This window comes from Vigna umbellata, chromosome 1 (assembly GCF_029865625.1).
Source record: "Vigna umbellata cultivar VRB3 chromosome 1, Vumbellata_1.0, whole genome shotgun sequence".
In the NCBI taxonomy this organism is placed as follows: Eukaryota; Viridiplantae; Streptophyta; class Magnoliopsida; order Fabales; family Fabaceae; genus Vigna; species Vigna umbellata.
The window spans coordinates 89,493,106-89,512,105 of NC_142165.1; the positions used below are offsets into that span (position 1 = coordinate 89,493,106).

The 19,000-nt window shown below is 31.7% G+C and overlaps 2 protein-coding genes across 2 annotated transcripts; both read left to right on the plus strand.

The window, feature by feature from the left end:
- Positions 1 to 2,335: 2,335 nt before the first annotated feature.
- Positions 2,336 to 7,867, plus strand: LOC148206751 (putative disease resistance protein At5g66900). Its single transcript, XM_088114640.1, has 6 exons — positions 2,336 to 2,441; positions 4,355 to 4,610; positions 5,504 to 5,907; positions 6,136 to 6,500; positions 6,583 to 6,854; positions 6,933 to 7,867. Exons 2-6 carry the CDS (start codon positions 4,394 to 4,396, stop codon positions 7,751 to 7,753), a joined length of 2,079 nt encoding a protein of 692 aa, XP_087970766.1. The 5' UTR covers positions 2,336 to 2,441; positions 4,355 to 4,393; the 3' UTR covers positions 7,754 to 7,867.
- A 7,303-nt stretch (positions 7,868 to 15,170) lies between these two features.
- On the plus strand, positions 15,171 to 18,800 carry LOC124835336 (putative disease resistance protein At5g66900). Its single transcript, XM_088114644.1, has 6 exons — positions 15,171 to 15,289; positions 15,568 to 15,795; positions 15,896 to 16,299; positions 16,842 to 17,203; positions 17,399 to 17,670; positions 17,795 to 18,800. The coding sequence occupies exons 2-6, from the start codon at positions 15,594 to 15,596 to the stop codon at positions 18,619 to 18,621; spliced, it is 2,067 nt and encodes a 688-aa protein (XP_087970770.1). The 5' UTR covers positions 15,171 to 15,289; positions 15,568 to 15,593; the 3' UTR covers positions 18,622 to 18,800.
- The last annotated feature ends 200 nt before the right edge of the window (positions 18,801 to 19,000 follow it).

Sequence of the window (19,000 nt, forward strand, 5' to 3'; positions counted from 1 at the left end):
TTCTCCTGCAGTCACTGTTTTTCACGATCCGAAATTCTGACTCTCTCTCCTTGACACTTGACTTGCACTACTTGAAGTTTTTGAGTGAGTTTTAATGGATTCTCACACTTTAAGAGGAGGGATTATTGTTACATCTTTTTTAAGCTATTAATTTAAATTTATAGAAATTAAAGTTAAGTTGTACTGAAAATATAAATCCATTAAAAACACATTTTAATTATAAGAATATTCTCGAAAACAGAAAATAAAAGTCACCTTAACATGCCTGCTGATAAAGTCATCATTATAAATGTCATTGGACGACCTTCAGACATACATAAAACTCCTTGTATTGGTCTCCTTTGGGTCAAATAAATTAAAAGAAACAGGGTTGTTAGTTAAATTGAAGCAATTCTACAAAATATTTATTAAATTAAAGTTCTTTGAAGTTGACATCTTCATCATTATTTTATACAACTATTATATAATTAAATATATTGCTATTTTATTTTAAAATTTTATTTATATCTATTGTTATCATCTAATATAATATTTTATCTAAAAAAAAAACTTAAATAGTTCTTTGAGAAAAAGTGAGTTGTTAATAGAAAAAAGCCATTTACTTTTTGGTTTTGAGGAGGTCACATACGTAGCACCATTTTCTTTATACAGTTTTCTTCCATAGCTGACGCAGGTTTCATATGGTAAGATGACGTCAGCTTCCAATAGTCTTCTCCTTTCCTCAACACCACCATTTTGAATACAAACTATTAATCAGCTTTTATATTTAAGACTTAAATCTTTTATTAAAAAAGTTATTGCAACTTCTCTTAAATTTAAAATGCGAGTTACTAATAACATATATAATTATAATTATTAAAAGAAAGATCACACTTTTAATATATAAGAATAGATAACTTTATATATATATATGGTTCATAACATTTACTCTTCTCTTTACTTTTTCTCATTCGTAGTAAGCAGCATTTTGGCAAGTGTTGACTTTATATATCTATCTAATACATATTATATTAATAAGTCATAGTCCTTTTTTACAATCAAATTGCCTTCTTTAACCCGTTCCTGCTAGGATGCATGCATGCATGCAAGTTTCATATTGTATTATATATATATAAAGCATTGATTCCTTTTCACGTATTATGAACATTTTCCAAGTCTTGACGTAAATTACTGTGATATTTCTCAGCAATAACTTCTATACGATAGATATAAGAAAAGAAACTCGAACAAACTTTTCTATAAAGAATTAGTCTCTTATTTAGTAATTGTCCACACTTACCCTCAAGTTAGTATGACAACTGGAAACAATACTAATATTCACTTCACACGAACGTATAGCTAAAATTAAATTTAGCGAAAAATAAAGTACGACTTAATAAAAAAATACTTAAGCTTTTATAGTAATTAGTATGTGTTTTCGGTGGACGAAAGTGTTGTTCTATGAGCGAAAGGATTTTGAAATGGTTTTCTCATTTTGGATTTAATTTAAGTTTCCACTTCTCTAAAAAATTGATACGAAAGATAATTACTTGTATATCCAATAAAAAAAATTGTTTAAATCCTAATAAACTTTTCTTAAAATAAACAAAAACAAAATATTATAAATGACATGAATAGAATGCCCACTTAGAACTTGTTAGGATAGGCACTAACCATGGCTCTGATACCATATTAGAAAGTGGGTTTTAAGCCTAACTCAACCCCACAAAACCAGCTTGTAGGGTGAGGTTTGCACCTCACTTATATATTATAAATTGGCCTTATCTCTAGTCGACGTGGGACTTCCAACATTATCTCTAGTCGATGTGGGACTTCCAACACAAATTTTAAGAAAATTGAATGCCCTTGCATATTTCAGATCCATTATGCTGAAAAAAAAAAACACAGTGAGAACGCAACATGCTCCAAATCGAATCCCTCAAAATATAAAGAATAGTTGCTTAGCAATATATAGTTAGCCACTTCTGGGAGCTTTGACAGAGTAAACCCAATCCCACACTGTCATTAAAAATAACAGCAAAAAGTCTCATGTATTGGATGAGAAGACAAGAAAAGCTTCTATATCCCAAAGTTGAACTTAAACTGGTATATATATATACCATTATAATTTAAATAATAAAATTAATACTTGTTTATCTTTATCCACATAACACCTTTGAACATTTTCCAATGAAGTTTCATAGAAAATAAAATCACTTTTATATAGGTATTGGTGACCAAACGTAGAAACCACGCAAGAAAATGATGAAATAAAAATGAGGAAAATGTATAGAAATTGCTGATTCTTGTGTATATGTTGATTATAAATGTGTTGTTCTAAGCATTATAAAGTTCCATTGTTTGAAATAACCTGATAAAATAAGCCTTCAAAATCCAATTGTTCGTCTGATTTAGGAGGAGGAGGAGAGAAGAATTCAAATTCATCAATCGCGATTCCAAAGGTATATGCATAACTTATACGTAAGTGGGTAGCCAAAAATACCATAACTATCATGCACCTATATATACTTGAAACTCTTATTTGTTTTCTACACATATTATTAAATAAAACAATTTCAACACAAGTAAATTCAGTTTTCAAGTAAAACCGTGTGTGTGTGTGTATATTATATATATATATATATATATATATATATATATATATATATATATATATATATATATATATATATATATATATATATATATATATATATATTGAAAATTAAATTAAAATATTAGCATTATTTTCGTATTATAATTTTGAAACTCCAATTTTACTAGTAAACATATTTGCTAATTTCTTAAGTGTCGTGACTCGTGTATGGTGCTTTTCCACCGTACTTTTCTACACGTTTCTTATTTTTTTATGCTAATATTTAGATTTAATCTATTTTTAACTTAAATTTCAAAAGTTTAAAGCATTAGTCTATTATAATAACTTGACAGGTACAATATGTTTATCCTGATCATCACATTTTATTTATATGATTTTTTAAAATGTAATCTATTTTATGTAGTATAATCTTAATTATTGGAAATAATTTTCTTACTATTGTATTTTTACCCTTTCTCACACAGTTCAATAGTATTAATCTTCTGGTCTTGTGTTTTTTTTTTTAAATAATTAAAATAATCCCGACGTACACGCAACTTATTTTATAGTACACTTAATTTTGACGAATAATAATTAACACTTACGCATATATCATTACAACCTTAAGTTATATTTTACAAATTTTGTAATAATAAACTAACTTCTAAAACATATAAATTTTTCTTATATTATTTCTTTAAAACATATTGTTAACAAGTTAATATCTTAAAATTTAATAAATTTGTTCCTAAATCAATCACTTACAAGATTTAAAATGATCACCGTATCCTTCTCGTGGAACACTAAAATGGTAACAAAATGGCTTATCAAGATCTATATAATTTTCTCTAATCAATGTGTCTTTTTAAAAAATAAATATTTTTGTATGTTTTTGTTAAGTATAATCAAATATAAATCAATTTCACATTATTTAATGAAAAGACTTCTAAAATATTTTTCATTGAATTCTTTCAAAAATTTTAAATTTCTTAATTTGTATTCAAGTTTAATAAAAGTATAAAAATTGGTTTTTAAATGTGATTAATACAAATCAAATAATAAATGTCAAATTTCTTAATTAGTATGGATTATTATTTTTATATTTTTACTTACATTGGAGACAAAGTGTTTTTCTGTTCAAATAGGAAAATAATTATTTGACACACCTAAATTTTTTACATTCATTTGACATTACCTTTATTTACTTTTTACTCTCTTTTAGAAAAATATAAAACTTTATACTTTTCTGACAATTTTATCCTTGTACCCTCTGTCAAATGAATGTAAAAGTGTATCACTCATTCAAATAAGATGATCGTATGAATCTTTTGTGTTGGAAGTCTCATATCGATTAGAGATAAGGTCAATTCATAGTTTATAAGTGGGTACAAACCTTACAAACTAATTTTATGGAGTTGAGTTAAAGTCCACTTCTAATATTTTGTGTATCCATTAATAAAACTTTTGTACAAAAAAGTTAATTTACATATTTAGTCCTTTAGTTTTTATATATCATGTTTACATTTTTTAATCCTTACAAGTTTATTGGATGAATTCAAATTAAAAGAGATTAAAAATAACATATAAATAAACAGTAAAGAGAAAAAGAGTAAAAAGGGTTGTTTAAAGATTGATATGAATAATTTATTACGAGAAATGAAAAGAATTTGTTTTTGAATTTGAAAAAGTAGATGAGTAAATAACAAATAAAAACCAACGTGTGAAAGTAAAAGAGATTAAAAAAATGGAAATGAATTAAATGGTTTTACATACATGCAGGCAGCAGCACTTAGAAAGGCGGTTGGTTATTAAGTATTGATGGAAGAGAGGAGAAAAGGAGTTGGGTTTGGAAGGATGAAGGGTCCCTTTGGTGTTCCTGAAAAGCCAGAATTCTGTGTTGGGTTGGATACTCCATTGACCAAGGTGAAGATCGACCTTCTCAATCGACCAAAGTCCATTATTCTGGTCACTGGTTTTGGAGGATCTGGGAAAACCACTCTCGCTACTTTGCTCTGTTGGGATCAACATATCAAGAGTAAGTCATATCTCTTTTTTGCTTCTCTATCTCATAAATCAATTAAGAGAGTGAAAAGGAGAGAAAGTATGAGATATAATAAACTATAAAAAGAAACTTGAACGGTTATCTCAGGCCACTCTTGAGTTTATCGAAGAAAATGTTTATTTTGAGAGATATAAATACTGAACTAATTATATAAGAGATCAACAAAACTCTCTAAAAAAACCTTTAAAATAATAAATTAATAAATTTTTTATTTTTATATAATATTCTACTCTTTCATTTTTTATCAAGTTAGACTTACTTGGATTCTAACTATAAATACTTTAATCAAATAAGTTTTACTATATGTACTATAAAAGTTTAAGGAATTATGTGAAAAGTAGATACAACTCACGTTTATTTAAGTATACTTGACTCGTTTTCTGCTACAAGAAGTTTGTTGTTAATTGTTTTTAGGTCAAATCTACTTCAACTAACGGCTTGAATATGCAATCGATTTTTATTAAGACAGCTTATATGTATCTTTAAATCAACCTTTTTCAGATGCAAGTTATTGACTAAAGAAGCAATATATATCCTGACCTGTATGTAGTCAAGTCTTTGTTTAGTGCTAATATATATATATTTTTAATTTAATATACAATATTTTGTATAAATAGCATGGTACTATATTTATGATAGATTGTGTATTTTAAATTGTCTATTATAAAGTATACCTTAACTTTTATATTTTTATTTTATAAGAGGAACGGACTCGATTTTGTTTCATTTATTTTGGATCTTAATGGATAAAATATAAATTGAAATGAATGACTGGATCAAAAGATTTTCTGTCTCTCCATCCGTATATGAATAAATAAGGAAACATATGAAATGCTCTGAACTCAGGGTTATTTTGATTTCACAAGGTAAATTCAGGGAAAATATATTTTTTGTGACCTTTTCGAAAACGCCTAAGTTGAAGATCATGGTGGAAAAACTATTTGAACACCTTGGATATGAAGTACCTAAGTTTCAAAACGATGAAGAGGGAATTAATCAATTGGGAGTTTTACTAAGGAAATTGAAGGGAAGCCCAACGTTGATGATTCTGGATGATGTTTGGCCTGACTCAGAAGATCTGGTGGAGAAATTTAAATTCCATTTATCAGATTATAAACTTTTGGTTACTTCAAGGGTTGCATTCCCAAGATTTGGCACCCCATGTGTCTTAAAACCACTCCTTCATCAAGATGCAATGACCTTTTTCGGTCACTGTGCTCGCTTGGACAGCAACGGTTTAAATATTCCAGACGAAGATACAATCCACAAGGTGCTTCTTCTTAATCATACTTCATGTTCTTCTGCATAATGCAGTCAAAAACAAATTTTAGGACGTTTTTTTATAACTTTATTAGTGTTTTATTTGAAATTTACTTTTTAAACTTTTCAAGATATAAAATTACTTACTAAATTATTGTATGGTAATAATTTTGTTTGATCTATTTAAAGTAAAAATATCATTGTAGTGTTATTTTACCTTTACTTGCACTGGTTGCAGATTGTGAAAGGTTGCATGGGTTTACCACTTGCCATTAAAGTGATTGGTAGGTCACTGAGTCATGGACCAAATGAGTTATGGCAAAAGATGGTGTTAGAATTGTCACTTGGTAATTCCATATTACTTGATTGTAACACTGAATTGTTAACCTACCTTCCTAAGATATTATATGTACTCGAAGATAATACAGTCATCAAAGAGTGCTTCATGGACCTAGGGTTATTTCCTGAAGATCAAAGAATTCCTGTTACTGCTCTCATTGACATCTGGGCAGAGTTGTATGGACTAGACAATGACGGCATAGAAGCAATGGCCATTATCAACAAATTAGAATCCATGAATCTTGCTAATGTCTTAATAACACGGTGAAATGAATGTTTTCTTCTGTTTTGAGGACAAATATTACATTGCAAGTAATCTAAGAATTCATTTCTGCTATTTTAACAGGAAGAATACAAGTGACACAGACAACTATTACTACAATAACCACTTCATCGTCCTTCATGATCTTCTGAGAGAGTTGGCAATTTATGAAAGCACCCTGGAACCAATTGAAGAGAGAAAAAGACTGATCATTCGCACAAACGAAAATGAAAGTGAAGGGGGGCTTGATGATAAGCAACAAGGCTTTGTGACTCGCATATTATCAAATTGTTTTAAATATTGTTGTAAACACAAACCCCAACAGATCACTGCTCGCACATTGTCCATATCAATTGGTTAGTTATCCCTTTGGAATTTTAGTTGCAAAAGTTCTTTTCTTCAATTGACATCGATCGTATGAGTTGCTTTTGCAGATGAAAATGTTTCTTCATATTGGTCACACATGCATCCAACCCAAGCAAAGGTTCTAATTTTGAATCTTCGAGTTAAACAGTACTCCTTTCCAGAATCCATGCAGAAAATGAGAAAACTGAAAGCTCTGATAATCACAAATTACAATTCCCATCCATCTGAGCTGACCAATATTGAGCTACTTGGCTCTTTATCCAACCTGAAAAGAATTAGATTAGAGAGGATTGGTGTTCTTTCATCATTTGTCACACTGAAGAGCCTTAGAAAACTATCCATATACATGAGCCAAGCTTTTCAAAATGGCATCCTCCTAACTTCAGATGCATTTCCAAACCTAGTGGATTTGAACATTGACTATTGCAAAGATATGGTGGTGTTGCCAAGTGGTTTGTGTGATATTATCCCACTGAAGAAACTCAGTGTCACTAATTGCCACAAGCTCTTAGCACTACCTCAGGAGATTGGACAGTTGGTAAATTTGGAACTGCTAAGGCTCAGTTCTTGTACCGATCTGGAAGCGTTACCAGATTGTATTGGAAGGCTTCAAAATCTAAGGCATCTTGACATCTCAAACTGCATAAGCCTTTCAAATTTACCAGAAGACGTTGGAAAATTGTGTAATCTGAGAAATCTGAGCATGATAAATTGTGAAAGGTGTGAATTGCCATACTCAGTGGCGAATCTTGTGAATTTGAAGACAGTGAGTTGCGATGAAGAGACAGCTACTTCATGGGAAGGGTTCAAAGCTATGCTTCCGAATCTACTGATAGAGGTGTCTCAAGTTGATGTAAACTTAAACTGGCTTCCTTCAGTTAGCTCCTAAGCCTCTTTCTGTCACGTGCTAGTCTTTCATTTCCTGCTCAATGAGTTTCTTCTAGTTTTGCTCTTGTAGCATATATTGCTGGTTTCTTTATAATTATACTTTCTTTTCATTATCCTTCATAATACTATTTTATTCAATAATTTAATTTAATATTTTATTATTAACTATGGTTGTCAAAGTATAACTTCTCCTTCTTGTAAATACTATGGCACTTGAAAGAGGTAGGAGATTTGATTTATGTTATGTCATGGTTAAAAATACATGGTTTGGTGTTTCCAACAAAAAATATTATTAATTTATTGTTTTTGGACTTTAATTTCTTTTTATTGAAAACTTTGACTACTTTTACTTTATTTAATAACATTTTTTTAAAATATTTTAACTTTAATTAATTTGTACATAATATGATTACAACTACTAACGGAAACAAAAATGTTATGTATTATCGGAAATTTTATTACTCTAAAATAAGGTGATTTTAAAAAGAATTTAAAAGTATATAATTTTGTAGGAATAATTTTAAAATGATTGTGCGAAAAATATCTGATATTGTAAGACAATCAAGTTGACTTTTAAATCATTTAACATAAGAAAATTACTTTTATTTAATAAAGAATAAAATATTTTCAAGTAAAAATATCATTAAAATTAGTTATAAAAGCGTACATATTATTATATAACGATATATATAATGGTGTTTAAAAATAAATTTTTGTGTAGTATAACTTGAAGTTAAAATTGTAACATTCAAAAAATACAGTATAAAATCATATACGAGAATCATCACATATTAATAATACTACAAATCAGTTCTACACAGAATGAGATACGATTATGGCCAAACGACCTTACATAATAACAAGGGATTTAAAAAGTACGCCAGCTACTACTAGACCGAATGTTTAACAAAATACACTAATATTGTACGGTCTTTACAAAAGATAAAGCCAACACTAGACCGAACGCTCTCAAGGTTCGACCTTCACTTCCGTTGCATCTTCCAATACTTCTTACAGCAACTCTTCTCCTTCTGCTCACATCCACACGGATGATCATTGCAATAGGACAACGACAGGACGCACAACACAGACAAAAATGATAAACAGGGTAAGCTTATATGTAATTTAATTTATTCAATAACAACATACAACATTCATAATTAAACCAACAACACCCAATTTATCATTCATACGTCAATGCATGCAAATAACGACCACTTGACTCTGACTGTCCGGATTGTATGAATCCTGTGTAGCTACGACGTTCGTGCACCTGGGTGATGTAGTAACTCGGATACCCTCAACAGTTGCCACTCGAGGTTGATCTGTTCCCTCCAAGTTAACCTTATGGACTAGGACCTCCTGCCATTCCCACACATGACTTACTCCTCTCTACATGAGAACGAGTAATCATGGAATATCAGGATGAACGCCCGCTAAGCTTTGCCCACATTCATACTTTACCAATCAATAACCACTTCTTGAGATATTCCTCCCTGGAATACTCGTTCATAATAACGCTATTTCATTCACATCACATTTCAAACTCCATTAAAATCAATCATTAATACATTCGATTGAAATACAATCACACTCTCTCATTATCTCATAAATTCGACTGGAATAACATTTCTTAGAAACTAACATGACTGAGCGTTACTTATTAACTTAAATAAACAGACCACTAAGAGTTCAAAACGGATGTCACGAAACCTAGGTCGTGTACTAAGACTCTAGGCCAAACACCTTTTAAAGACCAACACTGTTTGACGCACGATACTAATATTGATGAGAAACTATGAGTAACGAACGCTATCGAGTTTGAATAAAGACTCTTATTCTAAACACGGTAATAATATATATTATAGAAAACAAGACCCAGTGCTTGATTTAAGACCGAGCCCTGTAGAAACCGAACAATATTGAACGAGCGTTGGTCTAAGACCAAGTGCTTATCAGGAACGAGCGCTACTGAGACTGAACGCTTCATCCAAGACCGATCACTAATAAACTCACATAAAACGAATGAATATAAATCTATACAACTAAGCCACCACTTATTCTGAATGAATAAGAACAATAACGTCTACGACCTTAAGTAGTATACAACACATTAACTAAACTGTTTAGGAAGTCTAAAGAAGAACTACACTTAGGTTGAACACTCATATATACATATCTACTATTATAACACACTCTTCATTAACGAAATCCTTCTAGAAGAAGAACTTAATATGAACGGACGCTCAATGAAAACTGAACGATGAATACAAACTCTTTGTCACAGTTTATCTATTACTTATATAATATTACAGAAAGACTCTTAAACACTACGGTTCGAAGATTAAACTATATCCCAACTCAGTTCGCAGTGTATATCATACATCCATCCACACATCCAAACAAGCAGTACAATCATATTTCATACTCATCAAATAATCAAAGAATGTATCATGCAAGCATACAAACATTCAACACAACAATCTAAATCAAATTATATAAGCTTCCCTTACCTCTATACGTAACCGAACGCTCAACTATGCAGAATTAGAGCTCCCTACTACCAAAGACTTAACGTCCGACGACCACGTTTTAGGAATACTGAACCACACAGAAAATCAGAAACGTTCAGAATAATACTACTCGCTCAGGCGACCAGGAATAGAGGTTTGCATGCGAGAATAAACGAACGTGCTAAAGAGGAAGAAACTCACCAGCTCAGAATCACAAACCGATCAGTTTAAACGGAAGCTCTTGACGCCGAGAGTGTTCTAGCAGTGCCTGAGAGGTGATCGGAAGAAGAAAAAGTAAGGTTTTCTTAGAGAGAATGAGGAGCTTTTAGAGAGAAGGAGGAGAAAAGAGTTTCAACAGTTTGGAGAAGAAGAAAGGCATGCAGAGAAGTGACCCGTCATTTGAAATTTGGCCTTAAATATTATCGTCACCCAAAACGAACGGTCACTCTCCTGCAGCCACCTGTTTTCCACTAACTGGGACGCTTACTCTCTCCCTGGCACATGGATTCCACTACTTGGGGTTTTGAGTGTGTTTTAATGGGATCTGACAAAAATTTGTTTTAATTTTTTAATAAAATTAATTAACTAAATATTTACTTTTTCTATTTTGAAGTTTTAATTGTATAGAGTAAGAAATAGTTTAAAGCAACACAAATATGTTACCATTAAAATTTAGAGTATTGATTTAACATTTTGTATTGAATCGTCATATTGAAGTTTACTATGTGGAATTCATATGTCAACCAATACACAGAAAGCAACTTTTTGTATAAGTTGTGAGAAAATGTTTCAGACAAATCAACGCGTGTAAGACGGGAATTTACTTTTCCTTTGAAGGAAACAAGTCATTCGTTTGCATTCAAAGAGAATTAAAGAGAAAAAGTAGAGGAATGGGAGAAGAAATTAGGACACCATTTTTCCGTAGACTCAAGTTGGACCAATAGTTTATACATTTAATCTAACAACAACTTAAAAATAATAATAATAATATTTTTTAAGAATTAGCATAGTAGTGCATTAATTATTTCTTCAGTGCATAGAGGTCTCATCTGGAACATAAACGGAGCTTGGATAAGCAAGAATGATAAAATAAGGAATCATAAGTATTATCCGTTATACTGATTATATGCATGTCGTTTCCTTTATAAAAATACGTATTATTGTCCCTGTTGTTTGAGGCTTGATCCAATCCTCAAATATGAACATTAAATGTTCAAAAGCTGAATTAAAGCTATGGGTTTAGAAATTGAACTTAAATCAACTTGTTTTTTAATTTAAATTTTATTGATAAATACTATTATATAAGAGATTTGATAGATAATTATTATTTTTATCATTTTTATTTTGTTTTTTAATTTAAAGAAGTTATTATTTTTGTAATTTTTATTATGGTTATTCTTATGTTTTTGGAGAATAAAAATTATTTGTAACTATTTTATCTATAAATAAAACACTAATTTCTATGGTCAAAAGATAGAATTAATTTTGGCCTAAAAGTAGTCATAAACTTTGAATCAAGAGATATTCTTATTATTTTTTATTTTCGGTAAGAACACTCAGTTTTTTAAGAATAAATTGGCGTTTATATATTGTTTTTGTTGTAAGTGTTTATCGCGTTTAATTCGAGATACGTTTTGCACAAGCATCATACATTATTGTTCTAAGTTTAAAGTATGTTTAATATTCATATACTAAGAGCTCGAATCAGAGCAATGAGGCTTGTATATGAGCCGTAACAATTTGTATTTTACTTCCTCGAATTCAACATGAGATGTGAGCTTCATATATTGTTTTAAGTATGTTTAATTTTTCATATGTTGAGGGCTCAAATAAGGGACAATTACTTTATATCATATCATTTTATCTCTGAAAAATTGCAATGCTCGGATGATAACTAAGCCTTGACATTCAATTCAATGGAAAATCTTATAATCGAGAGCTCACATATTAGCAGTTTAGATGTTTTAACTTATTCAATTACTTTTTATTACTCAATTACTTTTCTTATTACTGAAATACCTTAATGAGATGTGATAACGAGTCAAAACACTTAGATGATTACTTACATTATTCTTGACTTTTCAAAGTTACTTTATATTTGATTTTACCATTTTTCTTTGTTGAGACATCACGAGATATATGATAGGTAAGTTTTCACACCTAAGTTATTCACTTAGTGTTGGGATAAACTTAAATTTTAGGTTTTTATTAATAATTTTGTTTAAATCTTATTTTATTAGTTTTTGGGTATAATAATATTTAGTTTGATTTGATAGAGATAAAATAGGGACACGTAGTTATGATTTTCGATTTATCTAGGTACAATATTATTTTATTATAGATTAAGGAGATTTTATTTTTAAGATAGTTGATATTTTATTTTTATTTCTCGTAATATTGTAAGTGTTATGGCTATTTAAAGCCCTTCAATTATAATGATTAATAAGTCTCAATTTTAGGAAAATATTTGAGTGTGTGTATTGTGAGATTTTCCCAACACTTAGGGCTCATGAAGGTTGTTGATCCCGAGTTATAAACTTGTCATTTATATATACTTGTCATTTGTTTGTTTTTCTTGTCACTAAGGGGTCATGAAATATCAATCTAAAAACACAAGGCAAAAGAAATCCCAAGCTCGACTAGGGAAGAAACACCCATTTAAAGCAAACTCAACACGACTAGGAGTTGTTATTGGTCAACTGAAACAAAACCAAAAAGTTATTTATTTTGCAGGTAAAGTAAATTATGTCACAAATTATTAGGCAGCTAGAGATGGATGTCATATATAACAAAAAAAGAAGAAATTTACCTAAAGAAGAATAAAGTGAAAACTAAGTGGTTACGTGCAAAGAGATAACACCAAATTTAAGCACTAACAAGACGAATGGATTAGTTAAAATAAAACAAGTGAAAAAGTTTGACAAGAAAGTATTCAAGATTGAGGGGTGGTGTACCGTTATCATCCGAAGCTCAATCTATACTAAAAGATGGTAGAAGGGTTATGACAACCTTTCGTCTAAAAAACGGAAGACTAAAAAGGTTGGAAGGTTGTAAATGTCTCAGTTGTTTGAGACTCAGACCCGATACTCAAAGATGGATATTAAACATCCAAAAGTCGACTTAAAGTTATGAACTCAGGAATTGAGTCTAAATCTCACCTATTTTCAGTTTAAATTTTGTTAATGACGTGGCACGTGGTCGCCTTAGGTGAAATTTATTTTATTTCAAGTTTTAAATAATTAAACCTTCAGAACCTAATTAAACCTAATTTATTCTAACAACATGCTCCGTCGCCACACAACTTCAGAACCTTCCTCAACACTGTTGTCACGCACGTCGTGTCCTCGCATGTCTCCTTCTACATCTCCCTCGTCGAAGACACCGCCTCCACCAACTTCAGCACCTTCTCCATCATCGCTGCTCCCAGCTCCGCCTCCGCTAACAGCCTCGACAATGCCCTCATCGCACTGAGATTCACCAGCTTCAGTTTGTTCCGCTTCGATGCCGAAATCGCGATCAAGCTCGCCAGCGCGATCTCGACTAAGGCGCCGCCGACTTCAGCAATTCTGCAACCACGCCTTCCTTCTCGGCTACTAAAATATTCGACTCAGCGTTCGCAACGATGATCCTAAAAGGTGTATTCTTTTTAGTTTGGGGATATTTTAATTCTAGTTTTCTCTATCTGGTTAAGCTTCTCAATTCTTTGGGATGGACTTTCCAAGGTAACCGGATTACCCAACAATGATGATTTACTGGTTAAGATTTGAAGATTCTGGAATGTATTAACCCCTTAAGTTGTATTAATTTAAAAGTTTAAACATTTAGGCCATTTTTGCTTATTGTTTTCAAAAATAGTATTGGATGAACGAAATTGAGGCACTGATTGTGGTAGCTGATTGACTAATCTCAGTCTTTGCGGTATTTGATGGCTAAGAGAAATACAGAAAAGATAAAATACTTTTGAATGATCTGTGTGAAATCATTGCAACTTCGAAAACCTTAATAGGAAGAGGACACCCAAGGAAGAAGACAATGTTTTAAATTTCACCTAATGCATAATTAAATTCTATCTAATGCGATCTCAGTGTGCCATATCATTAAAATTTGCTTGGTCAGCATGCCATGACTCAATAAATTTTACGCCGTCCACTGAAATTAACGGTAAGATTTCAATTAACTCAATTTTACAGAAATAGGACCTAATTGAGATAAAAAAATACGAAAACCTATTTGAGACGATTCTGGATAAAAACGTACAAAATGATTAAAACAAATATAAAAAATACTTCTCATTTCCTATATTATTTTTGGTGTAATTTTTAATTATTAAATTAAAAAGTGATTCTTTTAAATAATCGCGGCGAATCGACGTACTTCGACCCATAACATTTTTGTTTGAATCAGTGGTCAACCGTCAAATATTGAGAGAGAAAGAAACTACGATGAATAGGGCACAAACACGTTCACTCGGTTGGAATAAATTACCACCAAATCACGACGTAGTTACCGAAACAAATTCTGAGACCAACGGAGGTTATTTCATTTCAATCAGTAATTAAACCTTAAATGAGAAACCTATCTTGTCAATATTTACCTCTTTTTCATGACTAAGCTAAAGCAAAGTAATATTATACTATGAATTTCATTCTTGTAAAACAAGAAATGCATTTGAACAAGTTTTTAAAGCCATGATATTAAAAAATACACGTAAAATAATTAAAGTTTTTGCATTTGCTTAAAATGAAAGGTCTTTCGTCTTTTCTTATTACTATATTTCATCTTTATCGTGGAGGCAAAGAAAAAGTAAAACACGCAACTACGTGTTAGATCAAGACAATTGAACGAACACGACATGCACGCTATAAATATGTCTGCCTTACGATTCAAACCAACCTTTCAACTGCAGTTCACCATACACAAGAACTTCTTTCACAAAACATTCCAAAATTTGACTATCCTCGTAGGTTTGCAGCCCCCGTTGACAAACAGAAAAACATATTCATAGAAAGCATATTTCAATTAAGGTATCGTTTACTGTCGCATTTTATTACTACTATAAGTTTTTTTCATATAGGGTTCAAATATTGAGTTTTCCAGTTCTTCCTAACCAGCTCTCTTGTTAATAATATACAACATACTTTTAGCAAATGAATGGAATAAGCTAACACGAAAAAACTATGCCTTTCCCGTGGCATGGGTTTGGAATACAATGTTTTCTCTTATTATAATGAAAAAAAAAAAAACTTATGCGGCAAAGTTGAGTTTCTCTCCTTAATTCTCACTACTTGATCCTTGTTTATAGAAAGGACTCGAAAAGTTGGTTTGTTCATGGAAGAGACAGCACAACAAATGAAGCGTCCATTTGGAATTCCTGAAAAGCCAGAATTTAGTGTTGGTTTGGATGTACCATTGAAGAAGTTGAAACTGAATGTTCTGAGTGAAGGTGCGTCCGTAATTGTGTTGACCGGTTTGGGAGGATCGGGGAAAACCACTCTGGCCACAATGCTCTGTTGGGATGAACAAGTCATAGGTAGGTTCATTTTTTATTCTCCACTATAACAAATATATATTCAACCATAATAACTTCTTCTTATACACTTCTTCTTAAATGAGTCTTTGGTTTTATCCAGGTAAATTCAAGGAAAATATTTTATTTGTCACCTTCTCAAAAGCGCCCCAGCTGAAAATTATTGTAGAAAGATTATTGGAACGCTTTGGATATCAAGTGCCAGAGCTTCAAAGCGATGGAGATGCAATTGATCAATTGGTACTTTTGCTGAGGAAAATTAATGCAAATCCAATGTTGTTAGTCCTGGATGATGTTTGGTCTTGCTCAGAAGCCGTTGTTGAGAAACTTAAATTTCAGATATCAGATTATAAAATTTTGGTGACTTCAAGGATTGCATTTCCTACATTTGGAACTTCACTCGTCTTAAAACCTCTTGTTCCTGAAGATGCAATAACCCTTTTCCGACACCATGCTTTCTTGAAAAGAGCAAGTTCAAATATTCCTGACGAAGATCTTGTCCAAAAGGTGCTTCTTCCTTCTTTCTGACTCTTAGTTAGATTTTTCTATTACTTTTGTTCTTTCGGTTTCTTGTTGATAACTGTTCGACTTTTTTCTTTCGACTTTTTTCTGGTTTTTGTGGTCGAACCGTTCTCTTGTGAGCATTCGACTATGTACGTTCGATTTTTTGTTCTTAGTTGTACTGTTTGGTCTTTGTTGTACTCGGCCTATGTTCGGCCTCTAGTGTTTACGGTCGTTCAGTTTTATTTTTGTCGCTTGGATTGGCTATACATTATAGTCTGTCTTTGTTTTCTAAATGATTCAATCTCGAAATATTCAGATCATTTCTCTCTGTGTTTTCTCTTCTTTCTTTTCTGGGTTTTTTGTTTCTCTGTTTCACACTCGAATTCAACACTGACATTATACAAGTAATCCATACTTGTTAAGCTAAAATTACTATATTTTTTTTGAAACAAAAAATAACATATTTTGACACCCAGAAAGTGCAATATGTAATGCTTGGGTGCCGGAGTCATAGGAAACTAAATTTACTTGCCCTGGAAATGCAGGTTGTGAGACATTGCAAGGGTTTACCGCTTGCCATTACAGTGATTGGAAGATCACTGAGTCATCAGTCTATTGAGTTGTGGCAAAAGATGGTGGGGGAGTTGTCAGAAGGTCATTGTATACTTGATTCCAACACTGAATTACTTAGTTCCCTCCAAAAGATCTTGGATGTATTGGAAGATAATCCCATCATCAAAGAGTGCTTCATGGACTTAGCTTTATTTCCTGAACACCAAAGAATTCCTGTTGCTGCTCTTGTTGATATGTGGGTTGAGTTGTATGGACTAGATAATTATGGCCTCAAAGCAATTGCCATAGTCAACAGATTGGATTCCATGAATTTAGCAAATGTCACTGTAACAAGGTACTGCACAATGACTTCTTATATTTCTTCTCCACTGCTTCATCCTAACATACTCTACAGCACATGAGAGGAATATTTAATACCTTATAAATTGTTCCATAGTTACCTTGTTAACTTGAGAAATTAAACTTGCATTATGTAATTTATAGAGAGCATGGATTCTTATAATGTAATTATGTTCTGCTAATTGATCAGGAAAAATTTAAGTGACACGGACAGTTATTACTATAACAACCATTTCATTGTCCTTCATGATATTCTAAGAGACTTGGCAATTTATCAAAGCAACAAGGCTCAAATTGAACTGAGAAAAAGACTGATGATTGGCATCAATGAAACTAAACCTGAAGTGTGTCTTGGAGAGAAGCAGCAAGGCATTATGATCCGCACATTGTCAAATAATTTTAGATGGTGTGATGAACAGAAAACCCAAGAGATTCCTTCCGGAACATTGTCTATATCATCTGGTTAGTAATGCCTTTCACTAAAGTATAGACATTACATTTAGAAAGTAAAGTTGCTAAAGAGAAAGTCACTATGATCTATCATTTGTTTCTGTTTTACTGCTGACACCATGAGTTGCTTTTGCAGATGAAACTTGGACTTCATATTGGTCGCACCTACGACCAGCTCAAGCTGAGGTTCTGATCTTAAACATTCGAACTAATCAGTACTCCTTTCCAAAGTACCTGAAAGAAATGAGCAACCTAAAAGTTCTGATAGTCATGAATTATGGTTTCCATCCGTGTGAATTGTTCGATTTTGAACTACTTGGCACATTATCAGTCCTAAAAAGATTGAGACTAGAGAGGATTTCGATTCCTTCCTTTGTCTCACTGAAGAATCTTAAAAAGTTATCCCTCTACTTGTGTGATACACGCGAGGCTTTCGAAAACAGTAACATTCTAATTTCAGACGCTTTTCCAAATCTAGAGGACTTGAATATTGAGTATAGCAAAGATATGGTTGGACTGCCTAAGGGACTGTGTAATATCACCTCCTTAAATATGCTCAGCATCAGTAACTGCCATAAGCTTTCTGCATTGCCTCAAGAAATTGGAAACTTGGAGAATCTGAAACTTTTGAGACTAAGCTCATGTACCGATTTGCAAGTGATACCAAATTCTGTTGGAAGGCTTTCAAATCTACGGCATATGGACATCTCAAACTGCATAAACCTTCCTAATTTACCAGAGGAATTTGGTAATCTATGTAATCTAAGAATTCTCTACATGACAAGTTGTGAAAGGTGTGAACTCCCATCCTCAATCATCAATCTTAAGAATTTAAAGGAGGTGGTATGCGATGAAGAGACAGCTTTTCAATGGGAAGCTTTCAAACCTATGCTTCCAAATCTGAAGATAGATGTTCCTCAACTTGATGTAAACTTGAATTGGCTTCATGCAATTCACTCCTAATATCTGTTTCATACAATTTTTTTTTGTTTGCAAGTGGTGGTTGAAAGTAAAGGGAAGAAAATAAGGCTTCGTTCTCACAATGGATTATCGTAAAAGGATAGTTTTAAGTTCTAAATCTACGTTAGTTGGTTCGAAGGGGTTAATATTTGCCTTGTTCTTACAAAAATATAGTGCTGTCAAAATGACGTGGTGAGTTGGGTTACCAACCCACCTAATTTAATTAAATTATTTATTATTTTGTGTTTCAATATTGTTAGTTAGTATTTTTTATTATATTATAGATGGTGATATAGAAGATGTTTTAAGAGAAAAAAATATTATAAATTTATCTATTCAAAACTCTAATAAATGGACAAGTGATACAAAAATTATTAATATT

Coding starts and splice junctions, on each gene's coding strand:
- LOC148206751 (XM_088114640.1), top strand. CDS start 4,394: ATGGAAGAGAGGAGAAAAGGAGTTGGGTTTGGAAGGATGAAGGGTCCC. Junction 5,908..6,135: donor ACGAAGATACAATCCACAAG/GTGCTTCTTCTT, acceptor CACTGGTTGCAG/ATTGTGAAAGGTTGCATGGG. Junction 6,501..6,582: donor GCTAATGTCTTAATAACACG/GTGAAATGAATG, acceptor CTATTTTAACAG/GAAGAATACAAGTGACACAG.
- LOC124835336 (XM_088114644.1), top strand. CDS start 15,594: ATGGAAGAGACAGCACAACAAATGAAGCGTCCATTTGGAATTCCTGAA. Junction 17,204..17,398: donor GCAAATGTCACTGTAACAAG/GTACTGCACAAT, acceptor CTAATTGATCAG/GAAAAATTTAAGTGACACGG. Junction 17,671..17,794: donor AACATTGTCTATATCATCTG/GTTAGTAATGCC, acceptor TTGCTTTTGCAG/ATGAAACTTGGACTTCATAT.